The following is a 25,087-nucleotide window of genomic DNA, read 5'->3' as shown; positions in this document are numbered from 1 at the left end:
ATTTGTTACCATGGTATAATTGGACCATATTTTTTGTGTGAAATTTTTATTTGTAGCGTTTTCTTTTTTAATGAATTATCGCAATAAAAACTTAATAAACAAAAATCTTGTTTACGGTTACCATGAAAACGATAATTAACTTTCGGACTTATTTTTCAATATATCTCTGTAACGAAAAATAAAATTGAAACGGTGAAAACTGATTCCACCGTTTTGAAACAAGCAAAAATGTTCATGAGAACTGCACTTTTCTCGTAAAATGAAGAATACGAAACTTTCTCCTCTTGACGCCCCCTCCAACGACACATTGTAGACTAAGAAATATACCATTAGGGATTGATAACATTCCTCATGGTGATTTCTAGAGAGTAATTTCTTTTCTTTTCATTCCCAAGATCAGTTTGCATGCGGTTGTGAGTTTGAAGATCTCCGCAGCTGAAAGCAATTGAATTAGTTTTGAGCCCGAAACCTCTTCTCAGCATCTTCCCTTCATCCTTCAAGATGTCCTCGTTCCACATAACATGTATAGTTGTAAATTGTTGTCCTCCAAGGGCGCCTCAATAATTGCAGTAATTTCGAGCTCTTTAAGGTTCTGTGTCAATGTTGATGAATAATGCCAGATCACATACTTACTTTTTGTATATTTGCCAAAGGTTTCCTTCGGCCTTCTGAATTTAAGAGCAGGATCTAAAAATGAACAAAAAAGGATTGATTTTCAAGACCATTTGGAAGCTGCCAATCCTTATGTAATCTTTTTTTTTTATATATATAGAGGCTGAGGGGAATCTGCAAGCAGACATTAGGGGTTTGGCACTCGGCGATCTTATTTGCCCCCTTTGTGTCGGGTTAGCGTCCCAACCCAGGGCGCGCTGACCGACCAAACGCCCTATCCTGTCTTCGCCGTTGTTCCTCCCGGAACCGCCGCAAGGCGCTGCTTCGGAGGGTGGAATTCTCGTGTAATCTAAGACGAAATTCAAAACGTTTTAATGTGATCGTTTGGCTGAAATTTTGCTAATTAAACTTTCAAACATTTCTAACTGAATGTATCTAATAATTGTTGAAATGGCTTCTTCCAATGTCTAGATTTCAAGTATTTATGTGTACTTTCACGTAGTTAATTCTTATTTGCCCAGACACGAATTTATCACTATTAGCTCCATCACGTTAACAAAAATAATTTGCAAAAGCGACAAAGGTGCTATGTCATTTTTGTGAATTTAGAAATTTTTATCTTTTCCTAAAGACGAAACGAGGAGTAAAACTAGCGCAGATCTGCCCCAATTAAAGGTCTGACCAATGGCTAGTTAGTCCGCTTTTTGGGTATTTTTTGCGAAAATAAACGTCTACACTTTTATTAAGAAAAATAAACCTAATTTATTTCAATATATTAATAACCTTATATACACATTAAAAAATTCATTGAACATACAACGGTATTTATATCCACTAAACCTACTTTTTGGCACTTTCAAGTAACACTCCTTGCATATCGATATCAGTCACAATCTGCGTTCACTCTTATCTATACAATACCACATCTTAAGTTTCGAAATTCTGCCTCTTAAACTTAAATACATTCTAATGGATTCTTCAAGTGTTATTTGAACTAGCGATAGTTTCCCGAATCCAGTCTACATTTGACAAGATTTTATCGTACATTCTGGGCCGTTCCGTTCCATTCTTCGTACACGCGATTCTCCAATTGGTGACACCAACTAACGTCCATTTTTCTGTGATGGGGTTTCTGCAAGCCATTGAACTGCCTGCGAACTCCTCTTCCTATAAAACGATGAAGCGTTAATCGGTGACGATTATGGTTAATAGAGAGGAGTTACATTGCAATCGTTCTGTCCATGGATGGTTTCGGTACAAATGCTGTTGACGCTGGTAATGCTGACATTTTCGCACTTTTCCTTATCAGCTATTTTCACTTGGACCCGTTGCAATTGTTCTCGGTTTTTCGCCCACCCTAAAGTGGTGCAATGCACTGTAGGGGACAGGGGTATTGCCTCTTGGGGCAGGCATATGGGCCTCACGAAGTCATTGAAGTTTACTGGTTGATCAAGGCGGATAAGAGCAATGGTGCTACCTTCTACTGGCGACTTGACCTGGGAATAGATTTCTTTATGTGTACCGCTTTACTTTAAAATTAGCCAAACAGTACCATTCCGATAATCCGTCGTTCCTGTTCCCAAGGAGATACACTAGCCAACCTAACTACCCCAAATTTAGCAGTCCATTCCGCTTTTGGTTGACCCTGGAAACATGACGTAGTTGTGGCCAGCCAGTTAGAGGACAGCAAGACGCCGTCGCAGATGTGGACCTCCTCCTTGAATAGGGCTACGTGCCAAGGCCAATCTCCATGAACAGACATTTTCTGGAGAACCCTGGTGGTTCTGGTGTGCGTGCTTTGAATGCCACACTCTGTAATGAAATCTCGATTAATGTCTAATGATTTGATTATCTAGTTCGTTCTACCTAAATCTTGGCAGGTGACCTTTAAAACCTGTTTGGATAAGCATTTGGTTTTGAGAAAAGTTAGATCGTCGGCGAATGGATCTTTGATTTTCACGTAGGGGATATTGTCTTCATCGTCTTTAATTATTTGATAAGAGAGCACATCTCTGGAAAAGCGTTCGTTTTCAGTTCATAATTTGTCACATCCGCTGTATTAAAATGTTCTTACTGATACTTTAGAGACTTGCACAGCGACATGGATACTGTTCTCAGAACCTCGTCGGTCTTGTTTTCAGATAGAGTCCTGTTCAGATTTTCCGTACACAATTTTCCAATCTCCCCTCTCTCATTGAAAGCCACAAACCCTTGAGAATGGTATGAGATTTCGTGGGGAGAGACTTGTTGAGAATTGTGCAACATTTTCACGCTTGGAAGTAGAGTTACTGAAAAAAAGAGATACCTAGAATGCATACGAAACTTGATTCAAATGGTACTCCCAAACTTACAGCAGGCCCTCTCATCACTACCATCTGGACAATCCTCCCTACCATCACAATGCTGGGTTTTCTGAATGCAGGTTCTTCCTATGCCACAGTGGATTTTATTAGAGGCGCAGTAACCACACGTTTTTTCGTCCGATAGGTCGGAGCAGTCTAATACTCCATCGCAGATCCTTGGGGAAAGAGCTTTTGACTTCAGTTCTTCAACGCAGCCTGAAAATGTGTAAATATATAGGGTATTATTCAGCTACGTGACATCAAGGGGTGATTCTTTGAATGATTTTGGTTTATATAAACATAAGACCAATAATGATTCGTTTCCAAGATACAGGGTGTCGAACTTTTTTTCGTAAAAATAGAATCTCACTTTAGCACAGTAGCATGTCAGTTTCTGGAGGAAACTTATGAATAAAACTGGACAGCTCGCGCGAGTCCATCGTGATGGCCACCTAGGTCGCCGGATTTAAATCCGTCAGATTTTTTCCATTGTGGTCGTCATTTGTTGCACAAGTTAGTTTGAGATACGCAGAATTCTATCTATGTATTTTCGTTTATTTTCAAAAATATTAATACATTTTTAATACAGAATTACATTTGTTATAGTGGCACAATTAAGTCTCTTTTCGAGCGTTCGTTGAAAATACGTAATTGAAAAGTGATTTATGTGTGTTGCAAAAAATGCAAAGTTCACGCAAAATAGTATGAAAATTTTCGGCTTTTCCAATTACAAAGCATGCACGTGATTTCTTTACAATTATCTATGTGAGTCTTGTCCAAAATAGGTCATTAATCGTACTTTATGTCACACCTGGTGTAAAACTCCGAAACCCCCACAATGTCTATATTAACAGACATTTCAGTATCGAATCATGTAATCTCGTATATACGTCTATCTCCTTGAGAAATTCAAATATTCAAGTAAAGTACTTTAAGATCAATTAACATGACATAATGAAAAGATTAAGGTAATCTTCGACCAAATCTGTAATTTTAAAATGGCTACTGGTTTCAGTATAAGATACAAAAGTCCAAATTCGAGATTCGACATGGAGAAATCTGAAACGATTGTGCGGTGAAATTTTCAGGTCTATACCGTTATACATTACACGGCATACTGCCTTTACGAATTTTTCGAAGGAACTGAGGTATCAATGCAGGATATCTGAATATATGGAGTTGATCGTGGATTTTTCATAAAACTGCGGAAATCGCAATAAAAAATTTTTAAAGGAATAAGAAAATGTCAATTCGAGGTATTAAGCCCCTGCAATCGCCGCCCGAAATCGCTTTTAATATTTATTTTCGGTGTAAATTTTATCTGCAAAAATTAGTTATAAATACTCATTCGTAAATATTCATAATTTTTTATTTAAGATTTCTTTGATCCTTTTCGATGATCTTTAAAGATCTATCTGCCATCGAATTTCTGGTTTAGCTGCCATCCCTCTCCAGATACTTCCAGTACACAGGATGTAACATATCATTATGGAGCTATGTCGGGGTACGATAATACTCTGCAGAATAATAAAAAAATGCTAGCTGACCTATGGTCAGGAACGCACTATCTTCGATATAATTGGTGGCAAAGTTTCCCATTTTTTCTCCTACTTTGCATGTTTCTCATGTATGCCTTAAGTTAAATTTTTTAAAATGCAAAATGGCAAAAATCAAAGCAAAGTTGCTAGATTACAAACTGGAATATGTAACCTGGATTTTGTCAACTTGCACTGATACATATTTTTTCAATTTCTACAAAAACTGTGAAAGATACCAAAATACTGCGAGACACCAAAAAAGCTAAATAATTGAAGAAACGATTTAAAATGAGTATCAAAATCATACAGGGTGTTCCAAAAACGGATATAAAACATGAAATAGTAACGGACCCAAAAAAACATAACACCCTATATATGCGCACCGACGATTTGTTATAGAGGGTCTTGAAAAAAATAGAACAACGAAATTTCGAAAATTTGACTTAAGGCATACACGATAAAAATATCAAACTTTACTACCGTGTATATCGATAACGATGATTTTTGTTACCATGGATTTATTAGCAGTCCTTTATTATTTTATAGAGTACTATCATATCTTGAAATATTTCCTTGACATGTTACATCGTGTATACAGGATGACCGCGTTCAAATATTTTGGAAGGTGGTTCTAAACGTTAAAATAATTTAAAAAAGTTCTCATAAACCTACCCCGAAAATTGTTTCTTAAAGGGGTTGGAACCTCTTAAAAAGAGAACTCTGAAGGAAGTTTTTCGCAAGATTTTCGAAGGGAAACTTCAGTATACTTTAATAAGTTAAAATGGAAAAACTATTTTTATGTTAACAATTGCTGGTTTTCGTCAGGGTTGTTATATCCAAGGACTCTATTCCGACTGTGATTCCAACTTGTTGCAGTAAACCGAATTTCATAATTTTTGCCTATAACGTTTCGAAAATATTGGGAAAGAAACATTTTCAAAGTTCCCCTTCAAGGGATCCAAGCCCTTTTAAGGAGCAATATTTGGAACATGTTTATGATAATTGTTTTATTAGTTTTAATCTCTAGAATCAGTTTTCAAAATAATTTAACGTTTTTTCGGGAGACCCTGTATGTATAAAATTGATCATTTTTGTTGCTGTTGATGTATCCTGGAAACCTCAAACCTTGAAATTCAATTGTTCCAAAGTTGGGGAGAATTTCACCATAAAACAAAAACCAATTCGCACAAAGAGTCCTGAATCAGACAAGGGCTCTGCTCAAAAATAGGTAAAAGTTCATTGATGATTTGCGGACACTTGCAAGTACAAAATGAGACCTTGTTGAAAAGATGAATTGCGAACTTCCTTTCATAAATATTAATTAGTAAATTATTACTAAATAAGCATGTAAGAAACATTTTAATGAGCCCCACCTACCTCTTTTATCAAAGCACTTTCTCCCACTACTAAATTCTGGAAATTTACTGCAATCAATCAAGGATTTGACTTTTTCCGTCATTCGCCCACCACATCCAGCGAAAAACTCTCGACAAATGCTCCTGCAAGGCAAAATAACTTCATCTTCGCTATCCCCATTCTGACATCCAGGTTGCAATAACTGGCAAACAAATTCATAGGCGTGTCGGTAGCATTCAGCATCAACCAGCTCCCTGTAGAACGTTAACCCAAGCTGAAGATTGTTCTTGTAGCTCAACCAGACTCACCTGAACGAAATCACATCGTCCTTTACTTCTTTTATGTTTCTATGTCCGAGAATATTGGGGTATGTAGTGATGTTGTATCCCAAGTTGTTGCAGTATTTTAATGTTAAAGGGGCGCATTTTCTGGGAGTGTGGGGTGGCAACGTCACCACTGCCTCGGACATCAATGTTGTCGGTAATGTCGTTGTAACGATCTACAGAGGAATCATGTCTTTAGTCGTAGCGATCTAGGACTTGAGTTCATTTCTAGTAATGATTGAATACCATATAAAGTCCATGACCAAAAGACACATTTCTAGCTAAATTTAAGTTCTCGCCGTGAAACACATCTCGGTTGGTTCAAAAATAATTGAAGTCACGTAATTTGATCCACTAAGCATGAAATTACCCGTGTAATTCAATAGAGATGTACTTCTTGTGATTTATAAGAAGAATTTCACCATGGTGAACAGATTGCGCTGCTTGGTTTGTCCCATTAATGGCAGAATGCCAATTTTAAGGGCATTTATCCGTAACTGAGATGTTTTTTATTCATTGACAATGGGTTAAAAACAATGCGATGAATTTACAATAACTGCATCGAAATCGAAGAAATGCTATAATAATTACTGACTTGCACAAACCTGTGGCAAGGAGCCCCCCTGTTTCACTTCCAGACTGCTGGCATCTATGGTCAAGTTATTGAAGAAGAGGGATTCCTCCACGGAGATCTCGTTGGCCAAAATCGCCTCCAAGTCATTAGCATTGATTCCCGCATAAGTAGGATCTATTTTTATGTCGAAGTGCACTATAAGATCTTTATCTTCCGTCCTAAAATTCAGCCAAATTACTACTACGTAAGAGATAATTAAAAATCACTGACCCATCTAAAGCTAACACGTCAATACCACGGTAACCGTGCTTAACCGCACTTCTACGAAACAGCAAATTCAGTCTTTCCTCATAGTCTCTCGAAGTAATCTTAAACTTATTAGTGCTCGGATCAGCCAGGTCGGTGGAGAAGGTATCCCCTTCGATCACCCTAAAGGTGGCCTTGTAAATTTGATCCCCAGGGTATTCTGGTAAGAAATATGTGTCTGCAAACAATGAGTGAAATGTCAGTGAAGGTGTGTCGATCTTGTGAACGCACCTGTAAATGTGGGTAAATAAACCCACAGTTATTGTACAAGTTTTTAACGCTTAAGATAGTGGAGTAGCCAAGATCAAATTATGACTGAAATATAATCAGGGAATTTGATATGGTCGTTTGGTTTTGATTGTCGCGGCCTTGTTAATGACAACCAGCACATTCTATAGGACAATGTGAACGAAGTAATACTCACATCCTACATAAACTGACGCAGCAGCCAGGAGCAAGAAGAGGAGAAATGTTGCAATGATGCAGCAGCCGCATCTCGTTTGAGAAGTCAATTTTCTCCTGGTAAATCTAATGTCGGAATCTGAGCTAATAATTGAGCTTGGTGACTTCCTGTATCGTCTAATTCCAGTCCCATTCGTACTCACTGACATCTGCGAAAGAAGTGATAATTATTAAGCCGAAGATCAATGCTTCCAAAGCTCATACCCACTATACCAAGGTTGGCATAATTTATTGTGCAATAAAATATTTAATTTCAAATATAAGTTATTGCATAGTCTGCCAGGAAACCTGTTGCTTTTTACTGCTGATGCTTAAATGCGTACGATATAAGGTATTTCATAACAGGTGTATTTGTATGGAATGAATCTACGAAACCTACATACCGTTAGGCTCGATATGTAACATTTACGAAGGACCTTGGCGTTTGAACACCGAAATAATTTATGTGTTTCTTTAGCAGCCTTAAGGTGCGTTAAGGAAAACTTTGGTATAAATCGGTATTAAAAAGAGGTAGGAAATCTAATGCATTTCTGCTATAGCGCACACTTTTATGTTAGGTTTTTCAATCGATGTGCGCTGGTGTATTGTTCATCAACCTTTAATAACCCCAGTGACTGTTATGGGACATCCCAGCCAACGACGAGATGCGTTCCCCAGAGCAGTGGACACAGCATCCAAGGAGTCACCGGTTTCGTGCTTGTTGACGCTCATGAAACAAATGATGTCAGATTTTTTCAAAAAAAAAATTAGGAAACAGTATAGTTCAATGCCGATAGAGCATTAATTGTTGTTTCCCCCTTTCTCCTTCTCAATGCTTTACAGGAGGCTATTTAATTACAATCGTCTGATCAGGGCAAACAAGCATGAAACCATGATGGCTTCATTTTCGCGCGTGTGCGCGTAAAATACGCATTTTAAGGTCTCCCCTTCGATTTGAGGACGGAAAACGTCTTACATTACGCTTTAGAAAAAAGTTTTAGTTCGTAAATTAACTCACGTTCAGTAATGCGCTACAACATGGGCGTCGCTTGTAATCTCTTTGGGGGGAGTTCTAATAACACGTAATTAACCCATAAACGGCGTTTCCTCATTAATGGTGTTTGATTAAGCATTTCGCAAGTTTTAGTAGCAAACCAAGATTCTTCACACATTAACAAACATTGGAAACTCTGCAGATAACCTTTTAAGTCAATTGCTTTTCATCCGAGCAAATTACATCGATTGAAAAATATTTCAGGTTCACAAAAGCTGCTCAATCTTGACAGAATCGACCAGCTCCTTGCTTTCTTGTAATACTGAACAATGTGAATTATTTTCATCAATAAACCATAAGTAGTGTTTAAATTGCATATAACATTATTATACGAATGGTGAAATTGGTGATTGCACGCTTTCCTAATGTCACACTACAGCAAGCAGAAAATCACCTGTAGATATTGCAATAAAACATCTTAAATGTAGCACCGAGATACCCAGCTTTGCTGAAAAGACAATTCTGCCCAGTTTCATCATTTGACCGTAATGAGTCTTGCTGCTTTTAAGGATGCTCTGTGATAATCATGAATCATAAATTTCATAAGCACATTATAAAGCGATTTTTTTAACTCATCTTGGAGGAAGCGCGTTGGTTTCAGTGTTGGACGAACATGAAGCAATTACCGAAGGATTTTTCCATATCCGATTAAGATATTGCATTGGAGTTACGGAGGCTCATTGTTTTTTCCTTATTTGCTTTTACAGGGCATTTCAAATTCGAGCCTCGTCATGGGGATCTCGCAAAATAGAGGAGATGCGAAGAAACTTAAGTGGGGTAAAAGTGCATAATTTAGCGCTTGATCGAATGCCGTTTTCAAAATTTTTTAAATTTTCGAGTGCTTTCAATGATATAAAAAAAAACGAAACATTTTAGGTTCGTTTTTATTGCTTTAGAGATATTTGACAAGGAAATCCAAAACCAGAGGCACATTTTCATTGCAACTTTTTCTTAGCCACACCGTGACGTTTTCGGATTTGCCATCCGGCTATTTTCTGTGGAGAAATCCCATGTGGCGCCCACATGAACAAATAGTTGATGATGATAACCTAAAAACGAAACGTCTGACGACAGATCTGGAAACGTTATAATGTAGCTAGGAAAAAGTGGCAATAAAAATGAGCTTTTAGCTTTGGGCGTTTGTATCAAGCAATGCCAAAAAATAATAAAAACAATATTTGCGGAACGTATTTTTCTTCGTTTGTCTCCGCAACTACCAGGAAAATTCAAATTTTGAAAGTGGCATTTTTAAATTACGCAGTTTTACTCCCATTCAAACTCCTTTGCATCTCCATTAGTTTCGGAGATCTCAATGGCGAGAGTCAAATTTGAAATGCCCTGCGGAATTGTATACCTCCATGCACGGCCATAGGAAAATGTGATCGATTGTTTTACTCGATAGATATCTCAGTTAATATCGATCCTGCAAAAACGCTTAAACCAGCAAATTTGGAGCTTTTTTGTCGCACGCTCGGAATCCGGAACTAGGGGCGGTAAAAGAAACATCTGAAGACCAAAAATGAGCTTTTCGCACGAAATTAAAATGTGATTTTTTTTTGCTTCTTTCTATGAAACATCCCATGCTTTCAATTAAGCTAACTACCTGGGAAATACCTATTTTCCGTGTCGGGGGCCGAACAGCTTTATTTCTAGCTGATCCATGGGTGGAAGGAAACCAGAAGGGAAAATCCAAAAGATCGGCAACCGCGGAAAACGACCTATTCGTTATTCTCATTAAACATTTTCTGCAGCTAAATATGGTACACGTGATCTTTGCTGCACTCATAGATCTACCAAATGTTATTAAAAATGCACTGGATTATTGCAAAAGAGAGGACCTAATAGCCATCTGTTGAAAATGAAAGTAAAATACCAACCGAGCCAAGGTGGGATGGAAATTATCACGATCACGCCATGCTTTAGATAGATACTGGCACGCCAAAGGCGAACGTTTAAAAGTACTCGATAATATTACCGGTACGACTATTCTGAGACAATAAGCCTTTGGCTTTTTTGTTACTTATTACCGAGATTTAGAAGGCGATTTGCATCGACGAGCAGTGGACCATAACAATTTAGCGAACATGTTACCAAATTTAACAGAATAATATAAGCACCATAGATGCGTATTGCATAATCGTGTTTTTCGTATTTTTTTCTTTTAATTTGGCATATTACATGGTCACTGTATGTAAACCAACACAGGGAAATGATAATGGTGTTACCATTAGAGTCGGGCAACTATTGGGGACCTATTAAGTTTGCCCACTTGCAACCGTTGCAAACAACGCTGCTTTCGATGTTTGCAAACCGGCTTTTCAACTAGGGGCCAAGAAATCTTTTACGATCTACCCCTCAGAACGAGATTTTTTTTCAGAGTATAAAGACAAAACAAAGGTTGTTCGGCCAGTAACTAAGGGCTAACAAGGGCTCCTTTACCGACGAAGCCCCGTGAAGAAAACACGGGAATAACTTAGGTAGATTTAAAAATGTACATCTGCATCCTCAGAGGTGTTTATAACTGTGTTCGGGGTTCTAAAGCGCAGCGCGATGAAACGAACAATCCGCACCAATAAATTTTGAACCAGTGAAACTTCGTCAGTGAGGGCTAAGAAGGACTCCTTTACCGATAAAGCACCATAATAAAAACATGAGAAGAACTTAGGTATAGCTCATAGTTTTGATGTTCGCGTGTGCAACGAATTAGGTAACACGTACGTGTCTGGGGCGGGTGGGGGGAACGTAATATCCAAAAAACAAAGACAGAGATATAATATGCATGTCTTCTACAAACTAAACTAACGGGTCAAAATTGATAATGGGAGCAAATACGGGTGGATAAAGATGGTGGTATGAGCGTATGTCTTTGATGTGGTTAATTGGTACAACTCTAGCACTATCAGAAGCATGAAAATATGTGTGTGTGTTTAGTTCGTAAATTAATAATTCTTCATCTCCTCGTCCTTTACCGGCCTCTGTTACTCAAGGTTCTTTTATTTCAATCCAAAAACATAACATTTTTGAGACGCCACTGGTTATATTTTATGTTGACCTTGAATGGATATGATGCATACGATTCGTATGTATGAGGCACATGCAAAGATCTAAACTACAAACTATAGATTTAAAAATCTAGATCTACCTCCTCAAAGATGTTTATGGCTGCGTTCGAGGTCTGCAGCGCAGGACGATAACACAGACCTTCTGCACCAACGATTTTTGGACTGACAAAGTCGGTATATCGTAACCCATAAAATGTTAAGTTTAATCGCTGAAGAAATGGTAAGGCAACGGACTCTTTTTTAAAGACGGGACAAAATATATTTACAAGACGTTACCGGACTGACGTAACTTGGAAAAAACTCCAACGGGCGTAAATGAGGCTCAAGTAGAAAGGCTCACGCTCAGACTGGAAAATCCTCTAACTAAAAAATGGCCCATTTACAATGTCCAATTCATAAATTTTGAAGCTGTCGTCCAAGGGAATTTCATCCGAATGTTTCAACCACATCTGTGGTGGACATTAATATTCGCGAAGAGGTATGGACTGAAGTGATCTGCCATGCTTCTCTGCCATAACCGCGACCGCAATTGGATCATCCGTCGTTTTTACGATATTCAATGGTTCTTCTTGGAAATTCCTGAAATATGACTCAAAAGAGGTTTATACATGTATTTGGGAAAAATGATCAATCAGCTGAGGCAATGTCATTGATCCGATGGTTATGTCCTGTTTTAGGAATTTTTGGTATCAAACGAAAATAATGCCTTGGTGCTGCTACGGGAAAGCCCTAATGCGTGATTCTTATCGGAGAACACAGTCAAATGGAATTAGACTCAATATTAAAATAACGGCAATAGTATCGTTTGCTTGACCTCACAGGAATACACATTTTTAGGCTATTGTCCTCGCTCAAAAATACAATTAGCGTAACATACGTAGTGTCTTTAACTGAAAATGATTTTGTGTTTTTTGGAATGCCTCTAGTGTGTGAAAACGACATATTTTCAATCATCGCGTTACTATAGACCTTCATAAATACTATACTTCTTCCTTCCTCCATATAATCCTCTTCGTCTTTAAAGTCATAGAGATCCTTCACCTTTCCACCCGTAAAGACCTCTTGTGCGAAATCTACACTTCTTGAAGATTCCTCGACAATCGGCAGATTGACATGATGACCCACTAAGGAATTCTCGTAACGCATTAAAGAACGTAGGTCAGTAAACTATTAAAAATCTTAAATCGTTTATGTTGTACGCGTTTAAACTTGACAAATCACTTCTAATGATTACTGAAATCATGCCAGATTGACGTGTGAAATTGTGTTACAGCCGCCGTTTTGCCGAATTCCACTGGCTGTCCAGTGTTTGAAATTTCTTTCACGCTGTAGCAGGAACTTATAACCGTACACGAAATGGTTTTTAGGTCAGGTACCAATATTGTCATGCTAACAAAATACGCTACAAGCTTGGTTTGTATATTATTAACACTTTAATATTGAATATTCCATATGTGCCTTGCATTTAAAGTGGTTTAAGCGGTTGTCGTTCTACTTTCAACACAGCAAAGGATTTTTCCGATGCTTATGGGAATAATAATTGCCAGAGATGGACGTTAATTAACACCAAGAATAGCTGGTAACATACCTCAATATTTCTGGTCAGGCTTTTTTAGACGGGCGATGCCCTAAAAAGGGAAGACTTACCTTGGAGTCCCAAGAGCTCCTCCTATGGTTCTTGTTCATATCCATAGCTGAGGCAGTCATGCTTAATCACCTGAACACATTAACAACACACTCTTCTAGAACACTACTTGAATGTCAGTCACTGATCTAAAGTCTGTTACACTTTATTGCAGCGGTACGCTTCAAAAAGTCTCAGGAAAATATCTTTGTGAGAACTCTTGTCGTTTCTCACATATCGAGCGCGATTGTTTTCACTTCTTCGGATGTAGAGGAATTATTGGTCCTGCGGCTGCATGATCGGTTGAAACGCTGCTTGGTGGCTTTCTCTAACCTGCAAAGGTTTACTAATAAAATAACGCTGAAGCATAATAATTAAATATTGTTTTTGTCAATTTGGTTTGGTACGTTAGTGAGAGTTAAGAGGATATCCGCTACGCAGGGTTTCACATATCATCATGGAGATATTTCAGAGAGCGATAGTACTCTATAAAATAATAAACAACGTACGTAAACAACTCCCTGTATAACGCAAAATTTGCGATATGCAGAGAGGCTAATTTAACATTTTTTTCACATCAAACGAGGACATTTTCAATAATTTTTATAATTTTGTTTTTGTGTAGATTTGTTTTAATTTTAAAAAGTTTGGTTTAGTATTACTCGTTGCATTACATAGTTGGCAAATAAGGCGAACGATTAGTTTTTCTCTTACTTTCTTTACACGCTAAATGGGATCGATAAATATTTTTGCAAGTTTTATGAAAATAGTGAAAGATCCGAAAATATCGTGAGTTATTAAAATTCTAAAAAATTGAAGAAGGAATTTAAAATTGGTATAAGAACTCATACAAGATGTTTCAAAAAAAGATACAAGGAATAAAACAGTACGCAATCCAAAGAAACGTATCGCCCTGTATATGACTTTTGAGGATTTTGACGTTTTATTGTAGAGGATCTTAAGAACATAGGCGTACGAAATTTCAAAAATTTAATTCGGAGCATACATGAGCAAACCGCAAAATGTGAGAAAAAATATGAAACTTTGCCACCTTGTATATCGAATATAATGCGCGATTGCAGAGTACTTTCACCCTTGAAATATTTTCATGATGATATATTACACCCTATATTGCTTTTGGAATTTTTTAAGGCCTAATAAGGTAGAGTACATAGTGTCCGAAATAACGTTGAAACATTTTTGGGAGCAATTCTAGAGATTAAAATAATAATCAAAAAAGTCTCATTAATATACCCCAAAAATTGCCTCTTAAAGAAGCTAGAACGGCTTAAAGGGGGAACTTCGAAGGTGTTTTTTTCGCAATATTTTCCAAACGGTTTGCACTAAAATTATGAAGTTCGGTATAATTTAATAAATTGGAATGGGAAAACTTTTTTATGTTAATAATCGCAGACTTGAGTCAGGGGCGTCACAAGCAGGGGGTCTTCTATATAAATTTTGCCCTGGCTTTTTTATTTGTTAATTAAAAATAATAAATAAACATTTTTTAATTTTTGAAATAAAATGACTGATATATTTTTATGTAAAAAAGGTCCTCTTTTTTCAATCTGTTGGAACAGATCGTTTTCCAGAAAAATGTGTCTATACACCAATGCACGACTATAAGGACATCGAAACCTATGAAAAAATGAATTAGAGGATACATTGAGATGAACAGAGGCCATCTTCAATACTTGTTACGAATAAAGGATAAATCCTTAATAATATTAATTTTGTTATTGTTGCCTAATTAAAAAATATTTCTATTACAAGGATACCTACTATGTTCATCAAGATGCATTTCGATATTTGTGCAATCGTGCGAAGGTTCATAACAACCGATATTTCCGAAAAACGGTCTATCTCAATAAATGAAATAAGAGGACCTTATATACTTAAAAATATTAGCGATTCAATAATTTCGTTTTAAAAACCAAGAAATATCACAAATAAAAAAGTTAGGGCGACCTTTACGTAAACGACTCCATGTATGCGACACCTCTGACTAAAATCTGCAATTATTAAAATCAAAAAGTTTCGCTATCCTAACTTATCAAAACTACCGAATTTTCATTTCAAAAATATTGCGAAAAACCCGTCTTCAAAATTCCCATTTTAAGAGCTTCTAGCCCCTTTAAGAATCTATTTTTGGGATATACTTATAAGAAACTTGTAAAATTATTTTAATTTTCAGAATCCCTCCCCCCCCCCCTCAAAATACTTCAACGTTATTTCCGAACACCTTATGCTTACGTGCATGTACGCATGCCATACTTTATGACCTTTATTACCTTTTAATTCTTTTGAATACAACTTGTAGTTTGAAGAGTTTGTTTGTTGAGGAAAAAACAGTACTCAAAAGAGCAAAGATGCAGGAATAACCATTCCTGATGAGCTTGGATTCAATTGGGTCATCTGACTCTTAAATTACTCATACAAAGAAAACGTTGAATTTTAAGTGGTCTCGTTGATTTTCCTTTGATCGTGCTAGAAAATAATTTATAATGACCGACTTTCGATAGGATGACCTCATTTTTCATGAGAAGCAAGTCGACCATAAGCCATTGATGACTTCCCAGAGGTCTCCCCTTCCACAGAGGAGAAGTGTGTCCTTTTCTGCTTACTTTGTCATACAGAACGCCACTTTGTCACAAAGTATTTGGTGTCATCAAATAATACTTAATACACATATAGATAGTTTCAGCTAGAGACCTGCTGGATTTGGAAAATAATTAAGAGTTCTTCAGGTTTCTCTCTTTAGCTTCCTTTTCTTGCCGTTATCTTTTTAGAAAATAATGGTGTGCCATAATGGTAAACGATTCTTAATGGGGATTGTAAATCATGCGTATAACAGTAGCAGCAATCAGACTTGACACAAATAATAGCAGATATGTTTACCGTTAGTATATTAAATGCGCGGTTAAATGATACTCGCCAGTGCCGGATTTAAGGGGGAATGTAAGTTTATGGACCCCTCTCCCCCATATACGCGGCTTTTGAAACAAACGATAAATCTTCCAAATGGTATAGATTTAGAAATCCAAATGGCATCTATGGAATATAAACACTTCCTATAGAAAGCTCCTGCGTGTCCCTATATGCTTTTGCAAATATCTCAAAAACGGTGATAGATAAAAAAAACGCTGAAAAAGGGGAAAACCTTCTAAATTGTACAGTAGACGGTCAGTGGCATCGAAATGAAATCAGAGTGCTAACAGACACCTTTGCCCCCGAAAAGGTATGACATTTTGGATTTTGCGTTTAAAGGTAGTAGTGGTGGTGTACTCAGACATAAAACATAAATCGCTCTCTAATTAGGAAAATGAGGAACCAAAGGCAAAGAAATAGATCTTTGAATCACTAAAGTAAATTGCAGTAAATATTGTGAAGACCTGCATAACTACACTAAGGAGTTCAATGGTCATCATTGTCTTCACGTAAAGACTTATGCATTTAATTACCTACAAAATGTTCCCAAAATATGTAATAATGATTATATAGTAGGAAGATAATGCTTACTTTGCGCATTATACCGATTATACAGGGCACATTTGTGCAATAGTCCCATCTAGGTTCCCAGTAGATAATGCATCAATTCGCACGATCTTCCGCAAAGCAAGAAACTGATGTAAGCGACTGTGATGTTTAGTTTTATCACATAATATGGGAAGACACTAATGAAACAGCCCACATTCAGTGTTTAAATCATTAAGTTCCCAGAGATTACTTAACGCTTACAATGTTCCAAAAATTCGAGAAATCCTGACGTAATAGGAAATCGGAAGATACTTCGTTATTAAGATAGAGCGTTTTTCCTTGATTATTTCCCGACAAATCGTGATATGCAATGGCCATTTAAGCCTTACAAAGCGTATAAATATGTATAAATAATAGCAGATATTTAGCGAAAAGCAATCAAGTAGAAAGTCTTCATTAGTTAACTGCAGACTGCAGCAGTCGATATAATGGAAAGTGAAGTTTCTCTATGAGGCAGATAAGGATAATAATGAATTGCAACGAGGATTATTATCTCTCAGACGTGGAAATGCTGTTTCATGCCACGAAGAAGTAAAAATTATACCGTGCGGCTCTAAATTGTTGGCTATATTTATTTATTTATTTTTTAACCAAAGACTGTTTGTGAACACAAAATTGATAACAAACCAACTGCCTATCGACAAACAAGGTATTTCGTGGTTTATCTATTATTTAACGTAGTTTGTATCACATTTTTTACCATATTTAGAAGTGTATTTCTCAAAATCTAATCGATAGATTTTAAATACTTCCTGGAAAAGATCTTTAATTTAAGGTGTCACTTGAGCCCATGTTCCAATTTTTAAAAAATGACCATTTTATGCTTCCTGTGATGTGAGCAACATTTAAAAAAATCAACAAACCTCAAAAGACGGTATTCTTTGTTCTATTTAATGCCACTTTTGAACTTAAAGAAGGTTAATTGGGGAAGGGGGAGGGGGAGATTGAAAGCTGTACTGTACAATTATGATTAACAAGCTATAGTGTCGCATTAAGCTCGGTAATTTCGATATTTCGCCATTTGTCTTGTATCAGTCATACAGCATTATATTTGAACAGCTATCAGGTTCAAACATTGAGGTTTAGTTGTGAACAATGATATAAGCGCAAAAGGCACAGAAACTGTGAAAATGTACTACCAAAATGTCGAGAATGTTTTGGTCACCATAAAGCACTTTTTCGCTCCGCAATGGTCGGATTCACCAAGGAATTTAAGAAATTGGGTCAGTTGAAACCCAGGACAGATGTGTCCATGGTCCATATGCTCGGTCTAACGAAAGCATTGCAGTAAAAAGTCACAGTACTGACCGGAATCCTTTTCGAAGCAGTTTACAGTCAATTTGACTTAAGATTTGCATTTGCAAACTATAACATTCTGTTGACACAACATTCAAAGTCAGCATATTGTGTACAACGTCGAACGTTCACAGAATTAATGTTAGAGCAACCACAAATGAACAGTGATATTTCAAAGAAAATCATATTCTCAGATGAAGGACATTTCCAAGTTGATGACTGCTTCAACGAACAGCATTGCCGCATGTTCGAAGCTAAAAATCCAAGAACAGTCCTTATTTTGGATTGAATGGTTCTTTGCGAATGCTGCTGGCAATGCGGTCATCGTTACCGTGAGATGATGAACAACTTCTTCTGGACTCAAATTGCTGCAATGGATCTCACAAACATGTAGTTTCAACAGCACGGCGCAACCTGCCACACAGCAGACGAAACAATGGAATTGGTTGAAGACGAAATTTCACGGGAGAGTTATTTCTCGTCGCAGCGATGTGATGTGGCCACCGCGAACATGCGATTTGACGCCGTTTGATTTTTTTTTTTTTTTTAAGGGAACGTGTAAGCCACTAACCCGAAAAAAGGTCCTGGACTGAAAGACGAGACTTACCGCGCCATTGATGAAATTGGGCCGTCACCATATCAAAATGTTACACTTTGTAATTTTTTTATAAAATTAAATTTTTTCTCTGTTGCCGGAAATTATACAACTTATAAAATTTATTTATAACATGCTGTTTTTAAATTTGTGAACCTTTTTTTTGAAGAATTTCAGTTTCTTTAATATTTGTGTTATGCCTATTTTTATTTAATTGCTTATAATGTGCAGGTTTGAAGCAAAACCACTGCGCTACAATCATAAGCAAAGTTTTGGCATCATCGGTGGTTCGTCGAAACGGTGTTGTTTAAATAATAAAAACCATTTTTGTTACATGTGCGGGGGATGTGTGTTTAAAAATTTAAGAAAAACTATCGCCGAATACGTGAAAAATACCTATTTGCTGTATTTTGGCTTGACGCTATGCGGATATAAAAGGTATGAATAGTAGAAATCGAACTACATAGGGGTATTCAAATACTACATATGTGCAGCGTCCCATACAACATTCGGTTGAAGTTAAAATTCCTTCAGTTCCAGTTACTAAAAGTATATATGTACATGAAATACAAAAAAACGTAGATTCTGCATCTATAGAAACTGATACTGCTTTTCAGAGTTTATCAGACAAAAAACCTCAACCCTTTTCGCAAAATGAATCAGATGATCTTGTAAAAAATTGAAATCTTTCTAAACGAATATCGGAACTGCTGGCATCACGATTAAAAGAAAAAAAACTTGCTTGCTTCAGGTGCAAAAATTGCTATTTATAGAGAACGAGAGAAAGACTTACGCTGTTTTTTTGACCAAGTTGTATTCTCTTTAGATATCAAGAATATGTTGATGAAAATGGGTTGGACGCAACATGAACCGAGTAGCGTTAAATGCATTCTGTTATACAATGAAAATAAATACGTTGGGATACTTATTGCTCACAATACAAAATTGAAGGAGGACTATAGTAGCGTCTCATTGATTTTGGAAAAATTGAAGTATCATGAACATCAATAGATTGTTTGTGCCGATTTGAAAATAGTTAACATTCTTCTTGGTCAGCAAAGTGACTACATTAAGTTTCCATGTTTCATATGTCTCTTAAATAGCAGAGCGAAAGTTGATCATTGAGTACAAAGAAATTGATCTTTGAGACAATATATGACACCTGGTAAACACTATGTGATTCACAATTCATTGGTATCTCGTGGCAAAATCATCCTGCCATCGTTACACATAAAACTGAGCATTATGAAGTGGTTTGTAAAAAGTCTCGATAAAAACGGGAACTGTTTTTGATACATTTGCCGAAAATTTCCTTGGCTTACATGGAAGAGTTAAAAACAGGTATTTTTGATGATCCTCAGATCAAACAACTCACGTAAGATACCAACTTTATAGATTCGATAACTGATGTTGAATCAAGTGCTTGGAAGGCTTTTGTTTTGGTGATGAAAAATTTTTTGAGCAACAGAAAATCACATAATTCTGTCCAACTAGTAGAAGATCTACTGCTACGACTAAAACATGCGGGATATAAAAATACATTTTCTTCGTAGTCATCTTGACGTGTTTCCTGACAACTTGGATTATGTGAGTGAAGAACAAGGAGAACGTATTAAGATTTACGTGTCATTGAGGAGCATTACCAGGGTATTTGGGATATGCGTATGACGTCCGTCTATTACTGGTGTCTGATGCGTCATTTCTCCAACACTAGGCATAACAAAAAGGCTTAAAGACGCAGCATTTTAAAAGCTAATAATTGACACTAGTTTAATAAAATATTTTTTTGCTAAAACTTGTTACTTCTTCCCTTAACTTTAATTACCTTTAAAATCGAAAACGAGATCTAATGAATAAAATTCTAATTGCATTTTTAAATTGAGCATATCACTAGCAACCGGCAAAAGTTACTGTGTAAACCAGTGTTATCGAAAATTTTGTAAAAAGGATCCACGATTCGTATCAATCACGAGGAGGTCATTTATCGGACATTATATTTCATCAACGAGCTCCCTGTATATATTCCTTACTACAATAAAAACACCTTAATATTTCAAGTGAACGCTGCATTTTATTTAGTTTTTAAAATTCCCTGTCTGAATGGAACACCTTGTATCAAATAGCATTTTTCTACTTGCAACTGCAATAGACGTTTGATTATTCAGCAAATCGATGAACTAGCAGTGGTTTTCAACCTTATATCACTATAGATGTAGGTACCTTCACTTGAAACCGAACTGCTATAATTCGCTAGATCATTCTTGTATACTCCACTGCCGCTTCACTATTCCTAACGGATGTTCCACTTCTGTAAGTACAAAACTATTTAACAATAAAATTTTCACGATTGGCTAAATTCGTATTATATCGAAGTGGTTGCTTGAGATCGCTGGCTTGAGAAGTAAAAAAATTGGAAAAGGAAATTGATAGTGACTAAGAAGAAAGTCGAAAGTCTGTGTATTATTAATTAAGTATATCCAGCCTGTTCAGTGTAGATCCGATGCTTTAAAGATTTATCGGCTCTAATTATTATTGCGCGATCGATTTTTTTGACGATATGTGCTTAAGAGACAATGAAAAGTTGAAGGAAGTGTGTCGGGCAAAATTGCCTGCAAACCAATTACAAACTTTTTGTTATTTTATTAAAAGAGAAACTAGGTAATACCCTGTAATGCGGACATTTTGCTACATTAACGCAGCTGGTGGTGTCCCAGAAAAGAACACTCTTATACCCGCTAATACTGATATTTACAATAAATTACTATGCACTCTAAGCTGCAACGTTTCACTAGAGATTGTGTCACACTTTTTATAAATTTACATATAATGCCTTTTTTACTGAAGCGAGCTCATGCAGATCGGCAGCAGACAATTCAAACACAAGGGCGTTGATTTTCAAACGTGGCTTAAAAATACGCCTTTTGTTGTTGAGGTCATACATAACAATAATTAACTTTCCTGCTTAAACGGTTCATTAACACTCTGTCGTGAAGAAAACGGTAACAATTATGTTTACGCGATGCTTAACGGTTCTAATATGTCTTTTTGTGTGGAACTTTCTTCTTTTCCACGAGGAAAACACGTGTGCGTGTAAGTGAGCGAACATTCGATAATAATAATTGCGAGTGAACAGTGAAGCAATTATGATGATTAACGAGGCAGGACTTGATGGTTAGCATATTCCGATTAATGACCCTTTAGTGCACATCCACCGACGCCCTACAGCCAGACTTAAGCCCTAGAAATGCGCAATATGTGACCAACAACTACGATATCTTTAGACGTGCTTTGAAAACTTCGTTTTGACGTTTGATTAAGATAAACGTGACGCTGCTAAAGTAATTTCCTGATCAAAAAAATGCATTTTAGCTGAGAATCTACACAGCGCTTGTAAAAAGCATTACAACACGTTTATAACTTTCATATATTCCATATTATTTTAAAATACTTAAACATGTATAATTTTGTTTAAAAAAGGCATTGTTTTCAATTTAAAAATTTTTCACCCCTATACAGTTACCCCTACTAATTTTTTATTTTCAACTAGTAAGGTACCCATTGCAGTATATCAAATGAAAGGTTATTCAGTAAGAGATACAACGGTATACTGAGACCTAAAACTAGATCTACAATTCCCTTAAAAAAAAGAATAGAACGACATCCATATCCTAAAAAGATTATAAGTTTTAATCTTTGCTTCCCAGATAGACAATACATTCTGGTTACACTGTGAAAGAGAGCGAAAAAATGAGATTAACATGTAGAAATCTCAAATTGACTTTAATATAAACCATTTTTTAGATACAAAATATTTCGGGTTTTGTAGTATTCATTAGTAGTTGAATTTAATTGTTAAGCATCTATTATAGTTAGGATGGAATTTTGAGAATTGATGCAAGGAAGACACATTCAGGATAATAGGTTCTTTTCTAGAATTTTATTTTCGGATGAAGCAACGTTTTACTTAAGTAGATCTATTCATCGACAGGATTGTCGCTATTGGTCTACGAACAATCTTCAGTGGATGCAGACTCCGCATACACAACGTCCGCAAAAACTCAATGTATAGGTGGATATAGTCGGTCACCAGTTCATCGGTCCATTTTTCATAAAGGGGAACAGAAACAACGCATCATATTTGCACTTTTTATAAAACAAAATATGTAGTTTTGTCAATCGCTGCAATCTTCCCTAGAGAAAATAGAAAACGAGTAACCAACAATATTTGGTACCCATAAGATGGTGCATCACCATATTATGTTAAGATCGGTAGAGGATATCTTGATGAAAATTTTCCTAGGAAATGGATCGGTAAAAGAGGCGCACAAACTGGTCGCTATAATGTCCAGATCTTACACCCCTCGATTTTTTAATGGGGCCACTTAGAAAATTCAGTTTACAAAAATTGACAACAAAATTCAGATGACTTGCGTCTTAGAGTTCAAATATAATTATAACTAATAAGAGAAGCAACACTGAATAATTGCATAAAAGAGTTCAAGGAACGACCGAGTCATTGGCAAATTATTACTGGAGCTCAATTTGAGCACTTATTGTAGAAACTTCAATTTTGTTTGATGTAACACTGAGTTATATTATTTTGCATCTAATAATTTTATTTTGCAAGGAAAGTGTAGATCCAATTTTAGTTTTAACTATACCATTGTACTCCGTATTGAATTACTTTTCGTTTGCTATATATACTACAACGGGTTTTCTTCCATTTTAAAGTAAAATTAGTAGAGGTAGCTGGATAGCAGTGACAAATTTTAACTTCGAAAGTAATGCATCAAATGTTTTTTTTTTAATTAAATTATATGTGTTGAAGCATTTTTTAATATACTGGATTTATGGAAGTTACTAACGTTGTACTTTTTACAAGCGTTGCCCCCTTGTTAGCGTAAAAGGCGATAGAGCTCAACCCAAAAAAAAGAGGAATTTATTCACAATTTTGCTGCTTATTTTGGTTCTATGGTGCAAGGAGGGTTAAGCTGAAGGTTAAGACTAAGCTAAAAGATCCTAAATAAATGATCAGTGGCGAAACACAAGAAGATTTGAGGTGGTACAAATTATCAATATAGATTTACCGGGTCAATTAAGGTATAATAATGAAGAAGTGTTTTCTAATCTAGAGGAATTGTAAAGAAAAAAAATTGAATATGTAACACCCTGCATTTTGATAGCCAGGCTCGGCTTTACGGGGGGCGAGATTCGGTTACAGCCCAAGGCAGTAGACTTTCCTGATCACCGGTTTCTCTTGGGATAGAGGGGGGTGATTAAAAACTTAGCTCAGGGCGTCAGACTTGTTAAGGTCGACCTTATTGATAGCGAAACTTTAAAACGTACAAATAATATGAAATTCCCTGAGTTCTATCGTCTGTTAATCTTTTCTTATTACAATTGAACATCCACGTACACGTACGAGTACATACATACATCACTCTTTGCACTGAAACCCATACGGAAATTTATGCTTCTTGCCCTTTGCGCTTCAGTAAGCACCCTCCTTTGTTTCCATTTCCTTTTAGGGCCTTTGATATTCGGTACTGGGTACTCAAACATACTTCAGTGTTTATTAAAAATTTTGAACCGCGTTTTAAACTCAAATTAAATATATTTTTACAGTTACCTGAGAAACGTTACATTACAGATAATGCTGATGCTGAATAAACTGGCGCTAAACGAGAATAAATGTTAAGTCACACTTCGCAAACTTCCAATTTTCGTAAGAGGTTCACTTTCATTTGACCTTTTTCACTAAAGGGCAATGCTAACTAAATTGTGGCATGATATCATTGTTGTAAAATTGCAAATAATTATTGTTATTGTCCGCCCGTCGTTTCTGAAGTATTTGGACTCGTATTGAAATTGAACAAATTGAATTTATTACTTTATCAAGGCGAACCCAGCATTAAAAATGTACTGCAAAAAGTATTATAACAGAATTCTGTATATTTAATAGATTGGAAATCAGAATTTTAAAAATAAAGACTAGTATAATTTTAGTGCGAAATGTGAGGAAAAATTATCAACGAGACATTAACAGCTTTCGCAAACATTTATCTGCATCGATGCCTTTCAATCTTTGGAGATAAGAATTCTTTATAAGACAAATTAGTACAAGCAACAAAACAATTATTTTTTAAAAAGTTAAAAATATTTTTACCTGCAAAATCAAATCTCTAAAAGGTCCAAATATCGCACTGCAGTTAGGAAATATCGACTCCTATTGGGTAGATACACCAGACAGGGTTTAAAACGGCTCTTTATTCGCGTGCCAAATTTTAAAATCGGCGTCTTCGTACTGCGGTACCACTTTTGGTACTTGAATTCGGACCACGAACCACGGCGGCTGCTGCTAGCGATTGTAATGGTAAGTGCGGACTTTCTTTCTTCGTGATGGTGGACTCTGCGCACCATTCTCTAA

The 25,087-nt window shown here is 36.4% G+C and overlaps 1 protein-coding gene across 1 annotated transcript; it reads right to left on the bottom strand.

Moving 5' to 3' along the window:
• Positions 1-1,369: 1,369 nt before the first annotated feature.
• Positions 1,370-25,087, bottom strand: LOC136343275 (atrial natriuretic peptide-converting enzyme). The gene is made up of 13 exons (XM_066289887.1): positions 24,827-25,087; positions 13,256-13,565; positions 7,476-7,662; positions 7,016-7,229; positions 6,777-6,963; positions 6,157-6,347; positions 5,870-6,102; positions 2,964-3,170; positions 2,687-2,900; positions 2,479-2,624; positions 2,165-2,424; positions 1,836-2,108; positions 1,370-1,779 (listed from the first exon to the last, which is right to left on the bottom strand). Exons 2-13 carry the CDS (start codon positions 13,313-13,315, stop codon positions 1,591-1,593), a joined length of 2,361 nt encoding a protein of 786 aa, XP_066145984.1. The 5' UTR covers positions 13,316-13,565; positions 24,827-25,087; the 3' UTR covers positions 1,370-1,590.

This window comes from Euwallacea fornicatus, chromosome 14 (assembly GCF_040115645.1).
Source record: "Euwallacea fornicatus isolate EFF26 chromosome 14, ASM4011564v1, whole genome shotgun sequence".
Taxonomy (NCBI): domain Eukaryota; kingdom Metazoa; phylum Arthropoda; class Insecta; order Coleoptera; family Curculionidae; genus Euwallacea; species Euwallacea fornicatus.
The sequence above is the reverse complement of the archived record's forward strand: the minus strand, read 5'-3'. Positions and strand labels throughout refer to the sequence as shown.